This window comes from Garra rufa, chromosome 19 (assembly GCF_049309525.1).
Source record: "Garra rufa chromosome 19, GarRuf1.0, whole genome shotgun sequence".
In the NCBI taxonomy this organism is placed as follows: Eukaryota; Metazoa; Chordata; class Actinopteri; order Cypriniformes; family Cyprinidae; genus Garra; species Garra rufa.
In genome coordinates, this window is record NC_133379.1 from 42,061,970 (window position 1) to 42,083,268 (window position 21,299).

A 21,299-nucleotide genomic window follows, 5' to 3' on the forward strand; every position below is an offset into this window, starting at 1 on the left:
ACTTTGGGGCAAGTAGTACTTTTTTTAAATTTTGATTGATTATAAAATGTTTTTAATTTAATATTTTTTTTATGAATATTTAAATAAACTCATAAATCCCCTGCAGTTCCTTCACAAACACCAGTTTGGCAAACCTTGATGTAATATAATTAATTAATTAATAATTATTGATTTTTCTTTTATGCCAAAAATAATTAGGATATTAAATAAGGATCATGTTCCATGAAGACATTTTGTAAATTTCCTACCCTAAATATATCAAAACTTAATTTTTTCAAATAGTTGTGTCTCAACCGAATATTGTCCTATCCTAACAAACCATACATCAATGGAAAAGTTTATTTATTCAGCTTTCAGATGATCTATAAATTTCAGTTTCAAAAAAATGTGCTCTATATGACTGGTTTTGTGCTCCTGGTCACATATCTGTTTATCATATATCAGTTTAAAAAATAAAGGAGCAAATCCCTTATTAACAGCAGCCTTGACTTTTTTCAGAAGTAGTTGAGCTGAGGTGGTTGTTGTGTGTCTGTAAACACAGAGAAGAGTCAGCAGTGTTTTTCTCAGGCTGGGAGGCTCCAAAAAGCTTTATTAGAATCCCAGCAGAAGGCAAATGCGGCTGAATCTTGTCTGGTGATTGCACTGGCGAGACACGAGTTTAATTCTGCTGCTGGAGAGCAAAGTGATCCGAGGATGAGAGATGGAGAAGAGCAGTAATGGAGAGACCGCAGGACTGTCATGTAAAGAGCTTTAGAATCTATAGAAACATCAACAGATCACTCTTCACTGACTCACCTCCACATTCTTTCAAACCTCCATGACCTTCTGTTTTTCTCTGGTCAAACACGAAAGTAGATGTTTTACATGTTTGTGTGTCAGACGTGGACTCTGATCTTCACAAGCTCTCAGTGAACATCTCTTGTTGTGTTTCACAGATGAAATCAAGTGAATGAATGATGACAGAATGAACTCTGGCTCATGATAAGGGCTCCAGTGTCTGTTCCTCTGGGTCTTCTGAAGGTTCAGACTCAGGGTCACGTCCTCCGGGCCAAACCCGTTCATATTTTATTAAATCGTGTGACGATTCTCTCTGTTGTATAATTCATTGTTCTCAGACTCTGTGGCTAAAAGTGATAGGAGGGAAAATATTTAAACAGCAATGAGTGCTTATATGTGACCCTGGAGCACAAAACCAGTCTTAAGTAGCACAAGTATATTTGTAGCAATACATGGGTCAAAATGATACGTTTTTCTTTAATGCCAAAATCATTAGGATATTAAGTAAACATTTTGTTCCATGAAAATATTTTGTAAATTTCCTAGCATAAATATATCAAAACTTAATTTTTGATTAATAATATGCATTGCTAAGAACTTCATTTGGACAACTTTAAAGGTGATTTTATCAATATTTAGATTTTTTTTGCACCTCAGATTCCAGATTTTCAAATAGTTGTATCTCGGCCAAATATTATCCTATCCTAACAAACCATACTTCAATATTTATTGAGCTTTCATGTGATATATACATCTCAAATAAAAATAAATAAATTGATCCTTATGACTGGTTATGTGGTCCAGGGTCACATATAATAATACTTATATATACAGCACTTTATGCAATATAGATTCTTTCATAGCAGCTTCACAGTGAACAGAATCAGTGATGCAAAATTCTACTGTAAAGCAGCTCTAAAAAGACCACAGTGTCATTATTCAGATCAAGCTGGATCTGATTTATGCGATACGTTTATTATTGATCTAAATTACAGCCTGTATGACAAATATATATATATTTTTTTATATATTTTAAAATATGCAAAAAAAAAAAAAAAAAATAGCCATGAAATATATTTTCTAAAATATGGTTCAGAATATATTTATAAAATTAAAAATATAAAAATAATAAATATATATTTAAAAAAACTTTGTTGTCTGTAACATATCTGAACATATAACACATTTGAATAAAAAGCAAGGAACGTACTTTACAATGTTACAAAAAATGACAATGAAACATTCAAATCATTAGAAATTGGTGTCTTTTGATCTCTAGTGTTCTTTTTTATCCACATTTGCATTTATAAATGTAGACTGAAATAACAGTGAAATACATGTAATATATTTTGGTGTATGAAGTTTAAAACTGAATATATTTTCAATTACAAAAACATATTTAATTCGAGCATCAGCGTATATGTGACCCTGGAGCACAAAACCAGTCTTAAGTAGCAGGTATATTTGTAGCAATAGCCAACAATACAATGTCAAAATTATACATTTTTTCTTTTACGCCAAAAGTCATTAGGATATTAAGTAAAGCTCATGTTCCATGAAGATATTTTGCCTACCATAAATATATCAAAACGTAATTTTTAATTAGTAATATGTATTGCTAACAACTTCATTAGGACAACTTTATAAGTGATTTTCTCATTGTTTAGATTTTTTGCACCAAATTGATCCTTATGGCTGGTTTTGTGGTCCAGGGTCACATATGTTAAAAATATTTTGGCCACTTTTTTGTGCTATATGAGCATTGATGACATTGTGTTATGTTGCTCTGTCATTGTTGGAGTCTCCTGGCAGCTGGTGTCTCAGGCTGAGCTCTGGTGACGTGTGCAGGAGAGTCTTTGCGCGTCCCGACCGCAGGCGGCGGCTCCCAGTGTTTGTGCATCTGTTGCGTTTCCACTCTCTCCATTCACTGGAGGAGGAGCAGCAGAGCAAAGCTTCCAAAACATGCAAAATATTCATGATGTAAATGGCAGTGAAGCCAATCCGTGGCAAACCTGCGGAGCAGCAACACCAGATCATTCATGGTTTATTTGTAGTTAATGTTCGACCAGTGCCTGAAGCTAAAACACAGAGGAGTTCAGATGTCATGTTAAGATTAAGCCAATGTTTATTCCAATTAACCATTTCAGGGCCGTCGTCAGAACATTTTCGTTTTCATGGGGGGCACAGTTTTTATATATAATAATGTATATATAATTATATATATAAAACATTAACTTGAAATAAAGTTCTATATTAAAACAAATTTTAAAGCATGTTTTTGCAGCGTTGAACAACAGCCGATCACAGACATAAGAGTGTATGCGCAGCTGAGCAAAAGGAGAATTTTTTAAGGAATCGCGTAGGCTGTTAACATATGCACTATATTCTTCCATCTAAAGGCCTATAACAATGCATTTTGTAATTTACAACGAATTCATGACAATGTTTTACTTTAAACTACCCAAAAAGTTATAGTTAAAAGTTCCTTCAAAGCATGTAAAGTTATGTATTATGTATTTACGTACTTACTAGTTAGGTTACGGAAACGATTAGTTATTAGCTTCATATTAGTTTGCCGTTGTTACCATCCAGCTTCCAAATTATGTTTTTCCCAAAGCACCTTTAAATGAACATTTTTTAAAATACCTTCCACTATAAAGAACCATTTGTGACCCTGGAGCACAAAACCAGTTTTAAGTAGCAATAGCAATAGCCAAAAATACATTGTATGGGTCAAAATTATAATTTTTTCTTTTATGCCAAAAATCATTAGGATATTAAGTAAAAATGATGTTTCATAAAGATATTTTGTAGATTTCATACAGTAAATATATCAAAACTTAATTTTTGATTAGTAATATGCATTGCTAAGAACTTCATTTGGACAACTTTAAAGGCGATTTTCTCAGTATTTAGAGTTTTTGCACAGATTCCAGAATAGTTGTATCTCAGCCAAATATTGTGCTATCTAACAAACCATACATCAATGGAAAGCTATATTCAGCTTTTAGAAGATGTATAAAGCTCAGTTTTTTGTTTTTTGTTTTTTTAGAAGACCCTTATGACTGGTTTTGTGGTCCACGGTCACATTTGTCCAGTGGAAAGATTCCATGTTCTTCACAGAATCATTGATTCCAATAAGCCTTTCTTATGAAGAGTAGTTGGGCTATCCCTGCTTAAAAAAAACAGCTAAAACCAGCCTAGGCTGGTTGGCTGGTTTTAGCTGGTGTTACGGTTTGACGTGCAGGATGAGACGAGACGAGACGATATACACAATAAACACTATTTTAATATAATTCTCAAAGATGAACAAGGCAGGAACAGGCAGGAACACAGATGATAGTCCTCACACGAGTAACATATAACATGAACAAAGACCGACGGTGAACTCATAAAACAGATAGACTTTTAAAGACACACTAATCAACAGACACAGGTGATACAGATGACTAATGATACAAGGACAGGTGCTAGAAATAATGATGAGGGCTAAACCAAATGACACAGATCAACGGGGGGAAAACAAATGGGATAAACCAAAGACATGAACTGACAGAACTGTGACATTACGCCCCCCTCCGAATAGGCGCGTCCTCGCGCCGTAGAAAAAGAAAAACAAAACAGAAAAGAGGGGCGAAAAAAAAGGAAAATGTCCATGGTGGCTTCGGCGGAGGACGCCACCCCAGGAGGGGGACCAAAACAAAAGTCCAGGTGAAAAACAGTACAGTCCAGAGGGGCGACGACGGAGGGAGGAGCCAGGGAGGACATGGGTGGGGCGTAAGGCAGGAGGAACTGACCCAGACCGCAGCCATGATGACGGCCCACTGTGGAGCCGACGGAGGGAGGAACCATGGTGGATGAAGGCGTGCCGACTCCATGGGGCCGACCGACAGAGGCGGAGCAGATGGAGAAGGAGCCCGAGGCGAAGACGGAGAGCCGATGATCCGGGGTGACGCCGAGGATCCGGAGGGCCAAGGTGGAACAGGCTCTGGCGCCCGAGACGGAGGCGGAGTCCCGGAGATCCGCGGCGGAGCCGGAGCGACAGAGGATGGAGGCTGTGCCCGCAGGAAGGAGGAGTCCCAAGGAGCCGGTGGGACGGCGCGACGAGGCACAGCCGGAGGAGCAGAGTCCTGAGGTGACGATGGGGTGACGACTGACCAGGGCGGAGCCGAAAAGACGATGGAGCCCGGTGGAGCTGGTGGATCGACGGGCGACGGTGTAGAGGAGGGCGTCGAGAGCCGTGGTGGAACCGCGGGGTCGAAGGGCCGAGGCGGAGTCCAGGACTCGGAGGCTGGAGGCGGAGCTGAGGGATCCTCCAGCCGAGACGCCGATGGTAGCTGGCAGTCCCGCGGCGAGCCCACTGCACAGGTGGTGGGCTGAGGGTGAGCTGAGGGGCTGTCAGGGGACAGCGGCGGCCAGACGAACATGGCATCAGATGACAGAGGGTGGGTGGGTGGGAATTCCGGGCAGACAGGACAGACGGATATTTCCATATCAAAGTCAATTAAGTTACCAGAGTTATCTTCGATGAGATCCGAGAAAAAGTCTATTAAGTCCCCAGAATTAGGTCCAAGCTCACCCTCAGTGGTGGTGCAGTGGGCAGGGCTCTCTATCGCCCTCTCTCGCTCCACGTGGCAATCCACCGTCGCCGATGTTGCAGTCGGCTCTCGCACCTGGTCAGATGGGTCAGGCTTTGGCTCTGTCGCTCTCGGCTCTGGCTCTCCATCTGCGGTGGGTTCGGGCTGCAACTCCGCATGTCGGGGTGATGTTTGGCTGGGTTCTGGGTCTGGAGTGGGGCTGACGTCCTCCTTGACGATGTCGACAGTCCAGGATGACTGGCAGGACGCCAACACCCACTCGATGACATCCGGCAGGCTCTCTTGAGGACCCTCCCCGGATAGCAGCGCCTTGGTGGCAGAGTTCAGTCCTAGGCGGTAGTGGACGCATAGGCTGCTATCCGGGAAGTGTGACTGGTTTGCCAGGAAGAGAAACTCACGTGTGTGGTCCTCAAGAGAGCGTTCCCCCTGCCTCAGGAGGATCAGGAGAACTGTGGGGTCCATGAAGAAAAACCAAAAAAAACAAACACTGAGGCTAACAAAACGAAAAAATAAACGTAGGGGAAGGTGCCGGAAAAAACTGTTTCGGTCGGTCTTTCTGTTACGGTTTGACGTGCAGGATGAGACGAGACGAGACGATATACACAATAAACACTATTTTAATATAATTCTCAAAGATGAACAAGGCAGGAACAGGCAGGAACACAGATGATAGTCCTCACACGAGTAACATATAACATGAACAAAGACCGACGGTGAACTCATAAAACAGATAGACTTTTAAAGACACACTAATCAACAGACACAGGTGATACAGATGACTAATGATACAAGGACAGGTGCTAGAAATAATGATGAGGGCTAAACCAAATGACACAGATCAACGGGGGGAAAACAAATGGGATAAACCAAAGACATGAACTGACAGAACTGTGACAGCTGGTCATAGCTGGTCGGCAGGCTGGTTTTAGAGGGGTTTTGGCCACTTTCCCAGCCTGGTCAGGCTGGGAGACCAGCTAAAACCAGCTACTTCCAGCTAAGTCCAGCCAACCAGCTTAGGCTGGTCTTAGCTGTTTTTTTTTCTTCAGCAGGGATGTTTGTTCCGAGAAATAAAGACAAGTATTGCCATTTTACTGTATTTTTGTACCTATGGTTTAGCAAATAATTTCCACCAAATCACTAACCCTGGTGAAAAAAAAAAACAGCTAAAACCAGCCTAGGCTGGTTGGCTGGTTTTAGCTGGTCGGCAGGCTGGTTTTAGAGGGGTTTTGGCCACTTTTCCAGCCTGGCCAGGCTGGTCTTAGCTGGTCAGGCTGGGAGACCAGCTAAAACCAGCTACTTCCAATTTAAGCCTAGGCTGGTTTTAGCTGTTTTTTTTTTTTTTCAGCAGGGAAAACGATTTGCTTTTGAAGTGTGGTATAGAATAGTCAGGATAGACGCCATATTGGATTTACCGCGGATGAAAACAAGGCTGTGAAGGATCGACTTACAGTTTTTAAATCGACTAGATCATATAATTTTAACAACTTAAAACTTTCAAAACGTTTTAATGAAGTTTTTGTCTACTGTTTCATTAGCTAAACAAACGGTACAGTCTATTGAACACCGTACTCAAGTCCCTCACAGTCTCGTTTTCATTCGCGTCCAAAAATTAAATATGGCGCTACCCCGACTTGTGGCAATGCTAATATTGTTGTCTCTTTTATGATAATTGTATATGTGTGTATGTTGACATAAAACGCAACAAAAACACCATTTCCCTTCAGCACTCTCGCTCACGCTTCCAGTGACGCAAAGGCGTCTGTGCGCGCGCATGCGCAGTTCGGCGTAAGGGGGGACGGGCCGTCAAGTGTTTATGCGCGTAATGGCGGCGGACAGGCTGTGATGAGCCACGGCGAAAAAAACACAGCCAGCGATCCAGCCCTCGGTCAGTTTCCACAGCGGCGACACGGAAGAACGCGAAAATGCAGATCACGCTGAAAACCCTCCAGCAGCAGACGTTTAAAATCGACATCGACGCGGAGGAGACGGTGAGAGACGAGCGCGTGAGGGCAGCGCGCGCTGCTAGCGGCTAACAGACTTCTGTCAGCGATGTCAATAAAACACACGCAAACTCCCATCAAACCACACAAGTACACTGTAATTACACTGTAACTACACTGTAACTGTAAATTAACTTTGAAGACTCGCTACTGTACGCGCGTGGCGATGTTGACGGTGCTCTGTGAACGGCTTTAGCATTAGCACGTTAGCTCCTCGTAAAATGAGTTTTTACTTTTACCACAACAGCATAAAAGTGTCTAAATAAGATTTAAAAGTAATGCAATTACTCCAAAATCACCACTACTGTCATTTAACCTTCATTATGAGCTTTTAGTCGCGTCAGACAGATAGTTAAAGGCTAATATGTGTGTTTTAGCAAGTCATGCTGTGGCGTTATGAAGGTTTTAACGTGTGTATGTGTGTTATTAGAGTGTGTGAGGTGTGTGTGAATACACGCAAGTATCTGTGTATCTGCTTCTTGAACATGATTCATGTGATTCCCAGACACGTGGACTGGAATGACAGAGCTGTATAATGGAGCACATAAGGCTTAAACAAGGATTGATACTTATATTCGTGAATTATAGACAGGCTGGTTTGATTGTTTCTTCTAGATGAGAACTTTGTTAGATGTGCAGTTGGTTTAGTCTGGCCTCGTATAAGCATTGATGAAAGTTCATGAAATGTGACCAACCTCAGTCACTTTGTATGTCATTAGAGTCTTCTAGAAGTCAGTGATTTGTGTTTTATGTATTTTTGCTGGCAGACATGTGGCGTTATCTCAATCTACTGCTTGTCTTTGTACTTTGCTATTAAAGGATTACTCCACTTTCAGAATTAAAATTTCCTGATCATGTACTCATCCCAGTGTGATCCAAGATATTCATGTCTTTCTTCAGTTGCAAAGAAATTACGTTTTTTTTTTTTGAGGAAAACATTCCAAGTTTTTTCTCCATGAAGTGGACTTCAATGGTGCTCAATGGATTGAAGGTTAAAAATGCAGCTGCAAAGGGCTCTAAACAATCCCAGCCGAGGACAAAATTAATATTTATGCACTTTTTAACCTCAAATGCTCATCTTGTCTAGCTCTGCATGTATTCTGTGTATTCCGGTTCAAGACAGTTAGGGTATGTGGAAAAACTCTCGTCTCGTTTTCTCCTCCAATTTTAAAATCGTCCTACATCGCTGTTTTACCTTTTTTTGTAAAGGCCATTTGCCCTTTTTGCACGTTCACTTTGTAAACACTGGGTCGTACTTCAGCAGCGATGTAGGATGATTTTGAAGTTGGAGAAAATGAGATGGGAGTTTATGGACATACCCTAACTGTCTTAACCAGACTGCACAGAGTATGCATCGCAGAGCTAGAGCTAGGTTAAAAAGTATATCATTTATATATATATATATATATATATATATATATATATATATATATATAGAAAATGTTCAATTGTTTTCCTAATTAAGACCCTTCTTCCTCAGCTGGGATCATTTAGAGCCCTTTGAAGCTGCGTTGAAACTGCATTTGTAACCTTCAATCCGTTTAGCACCAATGAAGTCCACTATATGGAGAAAAATCCTGGAATGTTTTCCTCAAAAAAAAAAAAATTCTTTGCAACATGGGGTTGACTAAATTATCAGGAATTTTTATTTTGTAAGTGGAATAATCCTTTACGTTAAGATATGCATTAACTGCAAACTGACCATACTCATGTTAGTTTATAGGGGTGGATGTTTTCAGGGGTCGTTCACCCAAGAATGAACATTTCTGTCATTGTTTACAAACTTTCAGTTTCTGGTTCCCATTTTTTTTTTTTTCAATATTATGGAAGTCAATGTGAACCAGAAACAGTTTGGTTACCCGCATTCTTCAAAATATCATATTTTGTGTTCAACACAAGAAACTCATGCAGGTTTGGAACACCTTCAGAGTGAACGAATGATGACTGAATTGTCACTTTTGAGTGAACTTATGTTTTAACTAAACTCTGAGTTTTATTTTTACCCATCTGCCTCTAAAAATGGGTCTGTATCTGGGGCAAACGACACATTCATGCAGTTAAAAAAAGACGTGATGGTCCTCAGTCGGGGTGAGGCGCCAGCAGCGATGGGTCAAAAGTCATCTGGACCTTTAGGAAGGAAGACACTTGGTGGGTTTAGTCCACACTTCCTGTTTATCAGACATTTCAGAACCGCTTATTCCTAGAAATACTCTTTCTCCGGAAAGCAGCAAACATTCTGACCAGTTTTCCATTTCTGGCTGCGCTCAGTTATTATTTGGAGTGCAAACAGCCGCGTCTGATCCGGTCCTAACCGCTTCTATATTTGCTTTGAGATGCGCTTGATATTGGAGTTTTGTAAATGTTTAAGTCTAAATGCTCAGATCTGATATTGAAGTAGTTGTTTTGTCATTTGCGATGTAAACTAACATCCTCCATACTCATTTAGACTCTGAACAAAAACACCGAGCTGGTTTTAGTGCTGAGCCGGACCACAGAAAAGCATTTGCTGTTTGCTCGCTCAGATAGGACTTTGATTTGTTTTCTCCTGCTCTGTCTTTCACAGGTAAAAGCCTTAAAGGAAAAAATAGAGAATGAAAAGGGAAAAGATAACTTTCCAGTGGCGGGACAGAAGTTGATATATGCAGGTACGTCCTCTGCGTTTGATAAGGTGTGACTGTATGGTGTCTGTTTCCAGATGATAAGGATGTGACCCTGTGTGATGCACGTGATTTGTCATCATGGGTTGTTTTGTATTATCGTGTGAATTGCGGTGATAATGTCCCTTTTATGCGGGAGCACCGTTCTGACGTGTCATTTGTTGATGAATGACTGACGCCTGTCAGATTCAGACGCAAGTGCTGATGAATAATGACTCGTTTGTTTTAATTATTTTGTTCCCCGCAGGCAAAATCCTGAGCGATGACACAGCTCTCAAGGAGTACAAGATAGATGAGAAGAACTTTGTGGTGGTTATGGTAGCAAAGGTGAGACATTATCAGTCTTATCACAGCTTGCGTGTGATTGTTTCTCTGCTGCAGAGTTGTACTCTTGGTGTCTATAAAAAATCTGTAATATTAAAGAGGATTTTGAAAATATACATACATGCCTTTCAGAATCGGCACATGTTAATTATTTACCAAAGTAAGAGGGATCGTACAAAATGCGTGTTATTGTTTAATTAGCACTGACCTGAATAAGATATTTCACATAAAGATGTTCACATATAGTCCACAAGAGAAAATAATAGCTGAACTTATATAAAAGTTTACATCCCCTTGATTCTTAATACTGTGTTGTTACTGAGTCTCTTGTTTGTCCTGAACAGTTCAACTGTCTGCTGTTCTTCAGAAAAATCCTTCAGCTCCCACAAAATCTTTGGTTTTCCAGCTTTTTTTTTGTGTATTTGAACCCTTCCCAACAATGACTGTATGATTTAGAGATGCATCTTTTCACACTGAGGACAACTGAGGGACTCATATGCAACTATTACAGAAGGTTCAAACACTCTGATGCTCCAGAAGGAAAAACATGCATTAAGAGCCGGGGGTGAAAACTTTTTAAATTTGAAAATTTAACTTAATTTGTCTTTTGGAAAACATGTAACTATCTGAAAAGCAGTACTAAATAGTACTAAACTAAGATATTTAGGCAAGGTAATGTATAAATAAAAATGTATACATCTCTATTCTGTTCAAAAGTTTTCACCTCCGGCTCTTAATGCTTGGTTTTTCCTTCTGGAGCATCAGTGAGTGTTTGATCTTCTGTAATAGTTGCATATGAGTCCCTCAGTTGTCCTCAGTGTGAAAAGATGCATCTCAAAATCATACAGTCATTGTTGGAAAGGGTTCAAATACACAAAAATGCTGGAAAACCAGAGAATTTGTGGGAGCTGAAGGATTTTTCTGAAGAACAGCAGACAGTTGAACTGTTCAGGACAAACAAGGGACTCATGAACAACTATCACTAAACAAAACACAGCTGTGGATCATTCAGGTAACAACACAGTATTAAGAATCAAGGGGATGTAAACTTTTTATAAATTCAACTACTTTCTCTTGTGGACTATATGTAAATATCCTTATGTGAAATATCTTATTCAGGTCAGTACTAAATAAACAATAACATGCATTATGTATGATCCCTCTTATTTTGGTAAAATAATTAAATTGTTTTCCCAATGTATTAACTAAAATATGATGGAAATTAAGTGAAAACAATAACAATGTAATTCATTTTAGAGCGCAATCCAATGAAAGTTGAACAAACAAAGTGCTACACAAATAAGGTTTAAAATTAAAACACGAAACATGAAACAAACATGAAAGATAAATTCTCAGATGCTAATCCATATTATGATTTAATTGTCCTGACCTACTTTTGAGTTATTCATACAAAAGATGAAAGATAATTTAGTTTCTCCTAATTATTTTCCACCGTCTCTATGACCTTTATAATTGACTCTCTTTGCTGCTGTAATTTAAGATGGCCATATGTAAATGAGCTCTGTTATGATTGGCCAAAGTCAGCTTACTAATGCAGTCCCTATTTACTGGAATTAATGTTATATAAATGCAGTTGTGTGTGAAGTTGTGACACAATGTTTCTCCTGCAGCCTAAAGCGGCTCCTGCATCTGCTGCCACATCGTCCAGCTCCGCCGCCGCTTCCTCCAGCACTACAGCCACCCCGACCCCGTCTGCCACCCCAGCTGCGGAAACCCCGTCTGAGAGCGCGGCCAAAGAGGACAAACCCACCGAGGAGAAACCCGCTGGCGACGCTGCGCCCTCCTCTACACCCGCCAGGTAAACACACATCCTGACACAGTTACTGTCGATTCGATGTGAGTGCTGGTGCTGGACGGGTCTGGTGTGTCTCCTAAAACAGTATCAGTAGAACTAAGGATTATCCTGGATGAATGTATTTAAAACAGAAGGACATTTCAGATGATAAGTAAACGTCATGTGGGCCATCTTTCCGGTGTGTTATTTCATATTAACCTTATTGTTTTTTTTTTCATTTTCTCCTGTTTGCAGTTCTTCGCCAAATGCAAACATATTTGAAGAGGCGACGTCTGCACTGGGTAAATCCACACACATTCACATTCGCATTTAGGGATGCACCGAATGTTTTACATTAAAATAGCATTAAAAACTTTCAGTGTTCAAACGAATAAGCAAAAAGGCAGAATAAACGATAGCGAACAATGATGTGACGTGATCAAATAGAGGCGTGCACTAATGATCAAACATGTGGTCAGTGTGGAAGTATTTAAAACTGTCTGAGAAAGACACAAAAATCATTCCAAGCAGCGACAGCGAGAGACTGTTTAGAAGCGCATCGCATGTCTTCATGAGGAGAGAAAGGTTACTGTATGATGACTGAAATCATCCATTAGTCAATCAACTCCAGAACGTTCTGTTGTCTAATACACCAGACACCAATTGTATTTATTCTGACAGCAGCTCCTTAGCCAGGGTTCAAAGACCAAAGATGACAATCATTCACAAATCTGCTGCTGCCAGCAAACACTAGGACTGAGCTCTTCTTGCGGGTTTACCACTAAATAAAAGACAACATTCAGAAATGTTAGTATTGGCATTATACTGTTGTTCTGTCAAATAAAATAAAGACAAAAATAATAACGATCATTACAAAAGCTCTATTAATACATTTATTCTAACATTCTCCTTTGCTCAGCGAGGCTGCATTTATTTGTACATTAAAAACACATGCCTGATTCAAGAAGGAGGTCTTAAATAGGCCATAGAATATTATTTTACTAACTTATTCATTTTAAGTTAAATTGTGGTTTGTTGGTAGGCTATAATGTCTACTAGAATGTTAATAATGTTCAGTGTTAAGTAAATATTTTTAATTTGTTGTTTTGTAATTGATTTTTTTTTTCTTTGAAAAGACAAAACTGTAAAAAGCAAATATTGGCTATTTAATTTGTGACCCTGGACCACAAAACCAGTCATAAGGTTAAATTTGACAAAACTGAGATTTATACATCATATGAAAGCTCAATAAATAAGCTTTCTATTGATGTATGGTTTGTTAGGATAGGACAATATTTGGCTGAGATACATCTATTTGAAAATCTGGAATCTGAGGGTGCAAAAAAATCTAAAATACTGAGAAAATCACCTTTAAAGTTGTCCAAATTAGGTTCTTAACAATGCATATTACTAATCAAAAATTACATTTTGATAGGTTTACAGTTGGAATTTTACAAAAGATCTTCATGGAACATGATCTTTACTTAATTTCTTAATGATTTTTGGCATAAAAGAAAAATCAATAATTTTGACCCATGCAATGTATTTTTGACTATTGCTACAAATATACCCCAGCGACTTAAGACTGGTTTTGTGCTCCAGGGTCACATTTATGCAGTAAATGTTCGGCTTTGGCCAAGAATTTTTATTTCGGTGCATCCCTATTCACATTCTCCATTTAATTTTATGAGTTCAGTTATGATTTCTGCAGGATGAAGTGAGTTTGCGTGTGTTTTGTTTGCAGTGACGGGTCAGTCCTACGAGAACATGGTGACGGAGATCATGCTGATGGGATACGAGAGAGACAGAGTGGTGGCGGCACTGAGAGCCAGCTTCAACAATCCTGACCGCGCCGTCGAGTACCTGCTCACGGTGAGAGAAAAGCACAGAAATACACTTGGCAGAGCCCTTTAACATAACAAACCAAAAACAAGTGTGAAACAGCAGTACAAATCGAATAAAGCACTGAAGTTTGTTTTCGCGTCGCTAGGCGGTGTCCTTGTAAAATCAATTCTGACGCAGACTGCAGCCAGCGAATTGATCTATTTGGTTGTTATATAATGTAACTAACACAAACTAATATAGTTTGTAAAGATAATTTGCACAGTTATTTCTGTTGCACTCAGTATATTCCTCTCATTTTGTATATCATTTGGACTTTTCGTATTTTTGTTGCACAGGAAAAGTTTTTCACTACTAGCTACACTTAATGATCCTGAAATCAAGAATATATTTTTCTGAAAATGTAACTTTTTTTTTTTCACTGTTTCTAACTGTTTCTACTCCAGAACGGTATCTATATTGTCATTAAACTACATGGGCCTGTTTTTCACTTAAAAGCACCTATAATAAATTTGTAATAAATGGCTACAACTTGACAAAACTAGACAAGATTTTATGTGGAAGTTTAAAACACCTAAATGCAATTTTCTAAAGACAAAAAAATCCAAACTTCAGGAGTTCTTGAATACACATTAAAAAACGGTTAGTTCCATTCCTCAATTCTGATTGGTCAGCAGCTGCTATGACCGCTTCACTCAACGGTTTTGTGTATCATTGAACCCCCTTAGCAACCACCCTTAGCAACGTAAACACAGCTGCAGCAGTTAGGGACTACTTTTTACAGCGGAAGGCAGTTAATGATTTTACTTTATGAAAACGTACAACTTAATATATATATAAATTAATATATATTTTTGATTTTAATATTTTTATTGTGTGGTAACCGTTTTATAAAAGCAATAAGGTACTTGAGGCCGTGCTGTATCATGAATAAATCACGGCGGCTGAAGGGGTTGCCTAACAACGCCCTTCAGCCGTGATTTATTCATTATACAGCACGGCCTCTCGTACCTTATTGCTTAAGTAAAAAACACCCAATTGTTGCTTGTGTTTTTCCTAAAATTCTAGAATATTTAGAGAAAATAAAAGAAAAATTGGGACTTTAAAGCAGCTAGACAAACTTCAGGTTATTTTGTTTATAACGATATGTGGCACTTGATGCTGATTGCAAGAATATGTCTGAAAAAAAAAACCAAAGAAAAGTACAAGTGCGTCAGGTGCCCCAAAAATGTTCCATGTCTTTAAGGGTTATTGCACTTTTTTATGCTTCATTATACATACACTCTCTTGTTTTAGTACATAATGATCCTCTGTGCTGCAGATGTGTTTTGTGGGTCCATTTTCTGAGGGTTTTGTGTGTGTGTGCTGTAGGGTATTCCTGCGGAGAGTGAGGGCAGTGTAGGAGGTGCTGACCCAGTGGCTCCTGCGGGAGGCGCTCCTGCTGTGTCCACAGGCCTCTCATCGCCGTCCAGCACCGCTCCATCACAGCCCAGCTCAGGATCAGGAGGTGAGTGATGTGTGTTACACACTTTACCGTGTTCATCAGATGGTGGTCCCGAGAACCTGTTTCTCTGACTCTGATCTGTGTGTGCAGCAAATCCTCTAGAGTTCCTGAGGAACCAGCCGCAGTTCCTGCAGATGAGACAGATCATCCAGCAGAACCCGTCTCTCCTACCAGCTCTACTACAGCAGATCGGCAGAGAGAACCCGCAGCTCCTGCAGGTACACACTCCACACTGTTACAATGGCACTGGTTTTAAATGGGTTGTTTAATGCTGCTCAGAGCTGGCGTAAATGCATTTATATTTTTGATACGAGATGGTGAGGTAGGGCTAGGCGATTTTCCAGATTTTATCGATTCATTCAAATTTTATGTTTTGCCACGATTGAATTTTTTTTAAATCAAGGAATCATGATTTTGAATAGAAATATTATCCGGGCAGTGGAATAGAAAAAACATGCAACTTTTTACTTGAGCACCGCGTTTTTATATTGCCGTTTCATGCATAAGACGCGAGTGCCATGTTTACAAAGAAAAAACAATGGAAAAGCAGTGCAATCAAATAAGAAACCTTTGCAGAAGTACTACTGTATGTCTGATATTTCATGTTTGCATTATGATGACAGGCTGACAGCTGCTGTTCATTGCATTTACAGAACATTTATAGTTAATAATACTGCCCTCCAAAGGCAAAGCGCAGTAACTACACATTTGGTCAAAATTTAATTTAAAATGCACTTTGTGACATCTGTTTTGTCTTGTGGCAAAGTCTCCTGGTTCAATTTTTACCTGTTTCAGAGAAACGAGAGTGTCAACATGTTTGACTAGCTGGTGAAAAAAATTTAAGGCATTTTTTTTTTTCAGTTTCAGTGTTGGTGTAGTTACTGCACTTTGCCTTTGGAGGGCAGAATAGTCTACTGGTGTTTTAAATTTGAATGACCTTGACTTTTGAGGGTTTTTTTAAAGCATTTTTCTCATTATGTCTTAACATACAATGTGTGTGGCAAGTTTGTACAAGATGTAGTTGTAGTTCATGCATCTTTTCTGCAAAGATATTTAACAAGTGATTTGTTTAACATTTACATCATGTTGACAACTTCATGTGCGGAGCACTTGGAATAGAATTTCCTTTAACTAGGGGATTGATAAAGAAAAAGTTACTTAAATCTTATAGTTACATTTTCAAGTTGACTGGTAAAAAATAGCAAAAAAAAGGTGAGAATTGGTTAAACCTTCTGAAAAAATTAGATTTTAGTTTCTTTGCCATATTGCCCAGTCCTAGATTGAGATGAGCAAAATACTGTAGTTTTATAAATGCACAACTCTGACTTCAAAAACAAGTGTTTCCTTCTCTTATGTATTCATGATTATATGGTTTGCTGTATTTATGTGCAATTAGTACCAGAACACATCTACAACCTGCAAAAGATTGCTTATGTGGAGTGTTTTTGAAATATCATGCCACCATAATCTGAAAACCATGCCCACCGGAGGAAAACAATCCAGAGCTCTCCATTGACTTTGTATTGTGGGAAGCTGCCTCCTTGTCATTTCTGACTTATAACAAGAATCAGAATGATGTCTGAAAACTGCTATGAGACAAGGTGTACAGTAAACAAGCTAAAAAACACACAACTACATTTTTATAAGCTGTCGACCTAAAAAAATTAGTGTTTAAGAGCACAAAAGTAGAGTGCAGCATGTCATATTAACTTTGCCTGCTGGAGGGAAATTAACAGCGACAGTAAACATTCATTATTTTAACGTCATAGGAATATTTCACCAACCTGAAAGGAGGAGATATATTGAGAAACTACATTTTATTGATCTATATCAGTGCTCCTGTTCCTTACCTTCCTTTTGTTGGAGAAATGATCCAACTGAATGGCCCAACGTGAAATATCCTGATATCTACTACTATTTGTGCTCTTAAACACTTGTTTTTTAGGTCGACAACTTATAAAAACGCAATACAAAGTCAATGGAGAGCATTGGATTGGTTTCCTAAATGTCTAAATGTGCTCTGTCTCTCTAGATGCTGATTTTGACTTGAACTTACTTTTCCAATGAGAGGCTTTGATTTCTATTAACATCCTTCCTGTCCTGCAAATCAGAACTTATTCTTTTCTGTTTCACAGCAAATCAGCAGCCATCAGGAGCAGTTCATCCAGATGCTCAATGAGCCGGTGCAGGAGGCGGGGCAAGGCAGCGGAAGCGGTGGTGGTGGGGGCGTGGCCGAGGCAGGAGGCGGGCAAATGAACTACATCCAGGTCACACCCCAGGAGAAAGAAGCTATTGAGAGGGTAAAACACTTAACACATTTTCAGCTGGAAAACAGTGTTTACAGGTGCTGACCTGTGCAAATAAAATCAATAAAGTATCTCAGATACTTACCATGCAGCACACTTCAAAACAAGGTTCTCATGTAAACATAATGACCATAACATAGGCACATCGTCATATTCATCCACATTTGGCATGAGTGAGTCATATCCATTGATTGCAAACTGCTCTGAAACCACAAGCCTGTAGAATGCGAGACGGCGCCGCTTTTGGAAATGTATTTAATTAAATCATTTTTAAAGCTTATTAATAATGTTATGCTGTATCTTGGTTTTCCGTTCTCAGTTTTAAGACCTCTTCAATTTATCATGAAGACTTTTGTTATATCCTTTAAGATATTTAACCCTCAAAGACCGGCTAAAAATAACTGTTCTTAAATGTTTAGTAACTTTTGAACCGCTAATCCAATTTGAATGCTTTAAAAAGTCAGCATCACTTTTCGGTGATATCACATTTGTCTCATTTGGATATTCAGAGGCTCCGTGGTGAGCGTGATTACGTCATCGCATTTCCTCAGCACTGATTTGTCAGATGAAATCAATACGTTTCGGTCCTCTGAGTCAAACAGGAACGATTGTTGATGCTTAGTCCCACCCCTGTGCCCAGATTGGTTCAAACTGTCATCTATTCAGCCAATAAACAGGTTTTGGTCTTTTGAACCACCGATTAGTGTTTCTTTGCAACTCTGAACAAACGCAAAATGAAAGCAAAGTCCGTCTTGAGTGCATGAAAACAAACGCAAAATAACACATTTGCATGACAGCATTCTTTGAAAATGTACAGAGATATTTACGACAAAGTCCTTTGACATAAAACAAACCAAAAACAAGGATAAAACAGCAGTACATATCGGATAAAGCGCTGGAATTTAGGTTTTTGCGTCACTAGGCGATGTCCCGGGAAAATAGATTCGGACGCAGACTACAGCCAGCAGATTCATCTATTTGCTTGTTATATTATGTAACTAATTCTTATATAGTTTGTAAAGATTATTTTCACTATTTTTTCAGTTGCACTCTGTACATTTCTCTCTCATTTTGTGTGAATTTTTGAATAATTTGGACTGAATTTTGAATTTTTTGTTGCACAAGACAATTTGTGCAATTTTTCTTGAGCTACTTTCTGCACTGTTTGTGTTTATTGTTCATCCTCAGATTAAGAATATATTTATCTGAAAAAGTAACTTATTTTTACTGTTTTGCTATTATATAACACTGTTTCTGCTATGACTTTACTCCTGAAACGTTTTTGGACAGGTCTATATTGTCAATAAACTAAATGGGCCTGTTTTTTACTGAAAAGCACCTATAATAATATTGTAATCAATGGCTATAACTTGCTTGGGGAATGTTATATATAGACAATTTATATGGAAGTGTAAAAGACCTAAATACAATTTTTTTTTTTTTTTAATTCAAGTTTTTGTTTGAGCACACAGTAAAAAAAACGCCCAATTGTTGCTATCGTTTTTCCTAAAATTCTGGAAATTCACTAATTTTTAGAGAAAACAAAAGGAAAATTGCAATTTTAAATAAGCTACACATAAAGTTCAAGTTCTTTTGTTTATAATGATATATGACAATTGATGCTGACTGCTAGAATAGGTCTGAAAAACAAAAAACAAAGAAATATACAGATGCCTCAGGTGCCCCAAAAATGTTCTAGTTCTTTAAGGGTTAATTTTAATATCCTTAAATTTGATCAAACTGATTTTAGGACTTTTTAAGTATTTGCTGGAACTGAAATGCAGGAAAACATGAGACATACATATTTGTACATATTTTGCTTCGACTAAAAATGATTGCCCAGAAGCTGTTGAATTTCATTTGCCAGCGCACAAAGTCTATATGGGTGCATCCTCAACTCTAGTTTAACTTTGTTCTCAGCCTGAGCCTTAAGACACTTTTTAAAGCTGTAAAGTCTGATTTTCAAGTTGGGCTAATTACGCTGAGACCCTTTAATTAGAGAGAGATACAGATGGAGGATCAGGCTGGCGAACGATCAAAGGTGCGCGAGTCTTTTCCCCAAAAGGACACCAGGAGTCTTTCTGTGGTCTTATCTAACCTTTCCATGTTTCCTCTGTGTTTCTTCCTCAGCTAAAAGCCCTTGGATTCCCAGAAGGACTCGTTATACAGGCCTATTTTGCTTGTGAGAAGAATGAAAATTTGGCTGCAAACTTCCTTTTACAACAGAACTTTGATGATGATTAGAGGAGGAGTGGCGCCCCGATCATTTCCCCCTCTTATGTTCTTTTTTTTTTTTCTTTTCTTTTTTGAATGATCATTTTGGAGAAGAAAATCTATACAAATACACACACATAAACATTTACACACTCATACACACACAGGCTGTCATATTCTGTCTAAATTTTACACACTGGATGACATGAGCACGTCCGTCTGGAGACAAACACATCATTTGTTGGTCTCCAGGGGCAGAAATCAGTAAAAGCCTCTTTGCTTCATCTAACACTTGCCTGTGTGATACCTGTTTGTTTTTCATTTGTTCTTTTTTATGACCAATAAAGAGCATTGTTTTCTCCATCGTTAGGAAATGTTAGCAGGTTCAAGGGGCTTCAGTGAAATCAGTTGAATTAGGAATCCGGATTGATTGGGACATTTGGTTTAATCACATTATCAGTGTCCCTGTTCAGGGCAGTGTTTTTCTTCTGTTTCTTATCGCTCTCTTTTTCTCATTCAAGTTGACCATTAATAGGGAACCCAAATACTGCAGTTTTAAATGACAGTAAAGATTTTAAACAAGCCAACGGAGTTATGTTAGATTGGTTTTTGTCTTTATCGGTAAAAGACTCTGCTCTTACTGTGGGTGTTTTGAGTGATATTGACACATGCAGCCCTTCCGTATACATTAAGAACCATTAAAAGCATGTATATGACTTCCATAGTTTGACGTTAATATCACTATACTGTCATTTTTACAGGGAAATAAACGTTTTCAACGTAAATGCAGATGACCTGTTCTTTTGTTTTACTGTGAGGTCATATTGATAGATGTACAAACACACCTTGTTTGTCTTAAATCTGGTATTTGACCCTGGACCACAAAACCAGTCTCAAGTACACGGGTCAAAATTATTGATTTTTCTTTTATGCCAAAAATCATTGGAATATGAAGCAAAGATCATGTTACATTTTCTACCATAAATATATCCAAATGTAACTTTTGATTAGTAATATGCATTGTTAACTTTATTTGGACAACTTTAAAGGCAATTTTCCTCAATGTTTAGATTTTTTTATTTCCTTAGATTTATAAATGGTTGTATCTCGGCCAAATATTGTCCTATCGAAACACCAATGCAATGCTTATTTATTCAGCTTTCATATAATGTATAAATAATGTAAAGGTGATTTTCTCCAAATTTTGATTTTTTTTTTTTTGCACCCTTTCAAATAGTTGTATCTCGGCCAAATATTGTATCTTAAACCATACATCAATGGA

At 38.5% G+C, this 21,299-nt stretch overlaps 1 protein-coding gene across 1 annotated transcript; it reads left to right on the forward strand.

The window, feature by feature from the left end:
- The first annotated feature begins 7,166 nt into the window (after positions 1–7,166).
- rad23b (RAD23 homolog B, nucleotide excision repair protein) lies at positions 7,167–20,806 on the forward strand. Its single transcript, XM_073824779.1, has 10 exons — positions 7,167–7,363; positions 9,939–10,020; positions 10,280–10,359; positions 11,988–12,175; positions 12,407–12,453; positions 13,896–14,023; positions 15,365–15,500; positions 15,588–15,715; positions 17,633–17,797; positions 19,934–20,806. Exons 1-10 carry the CDS (start codon positions 7,298–7,300, stop codon positions 20,045–20,047), a joined length of 1,134 nt encoding a protein of 377 aa, XP_073680880.1. The 5' UTR covers positions 7,167–7,297; the 3' UTR covers positions 20,048–20,806.
- The last annotated feature ends 493 nt before the right edge of the window (positions 20,807–21,299 follow it).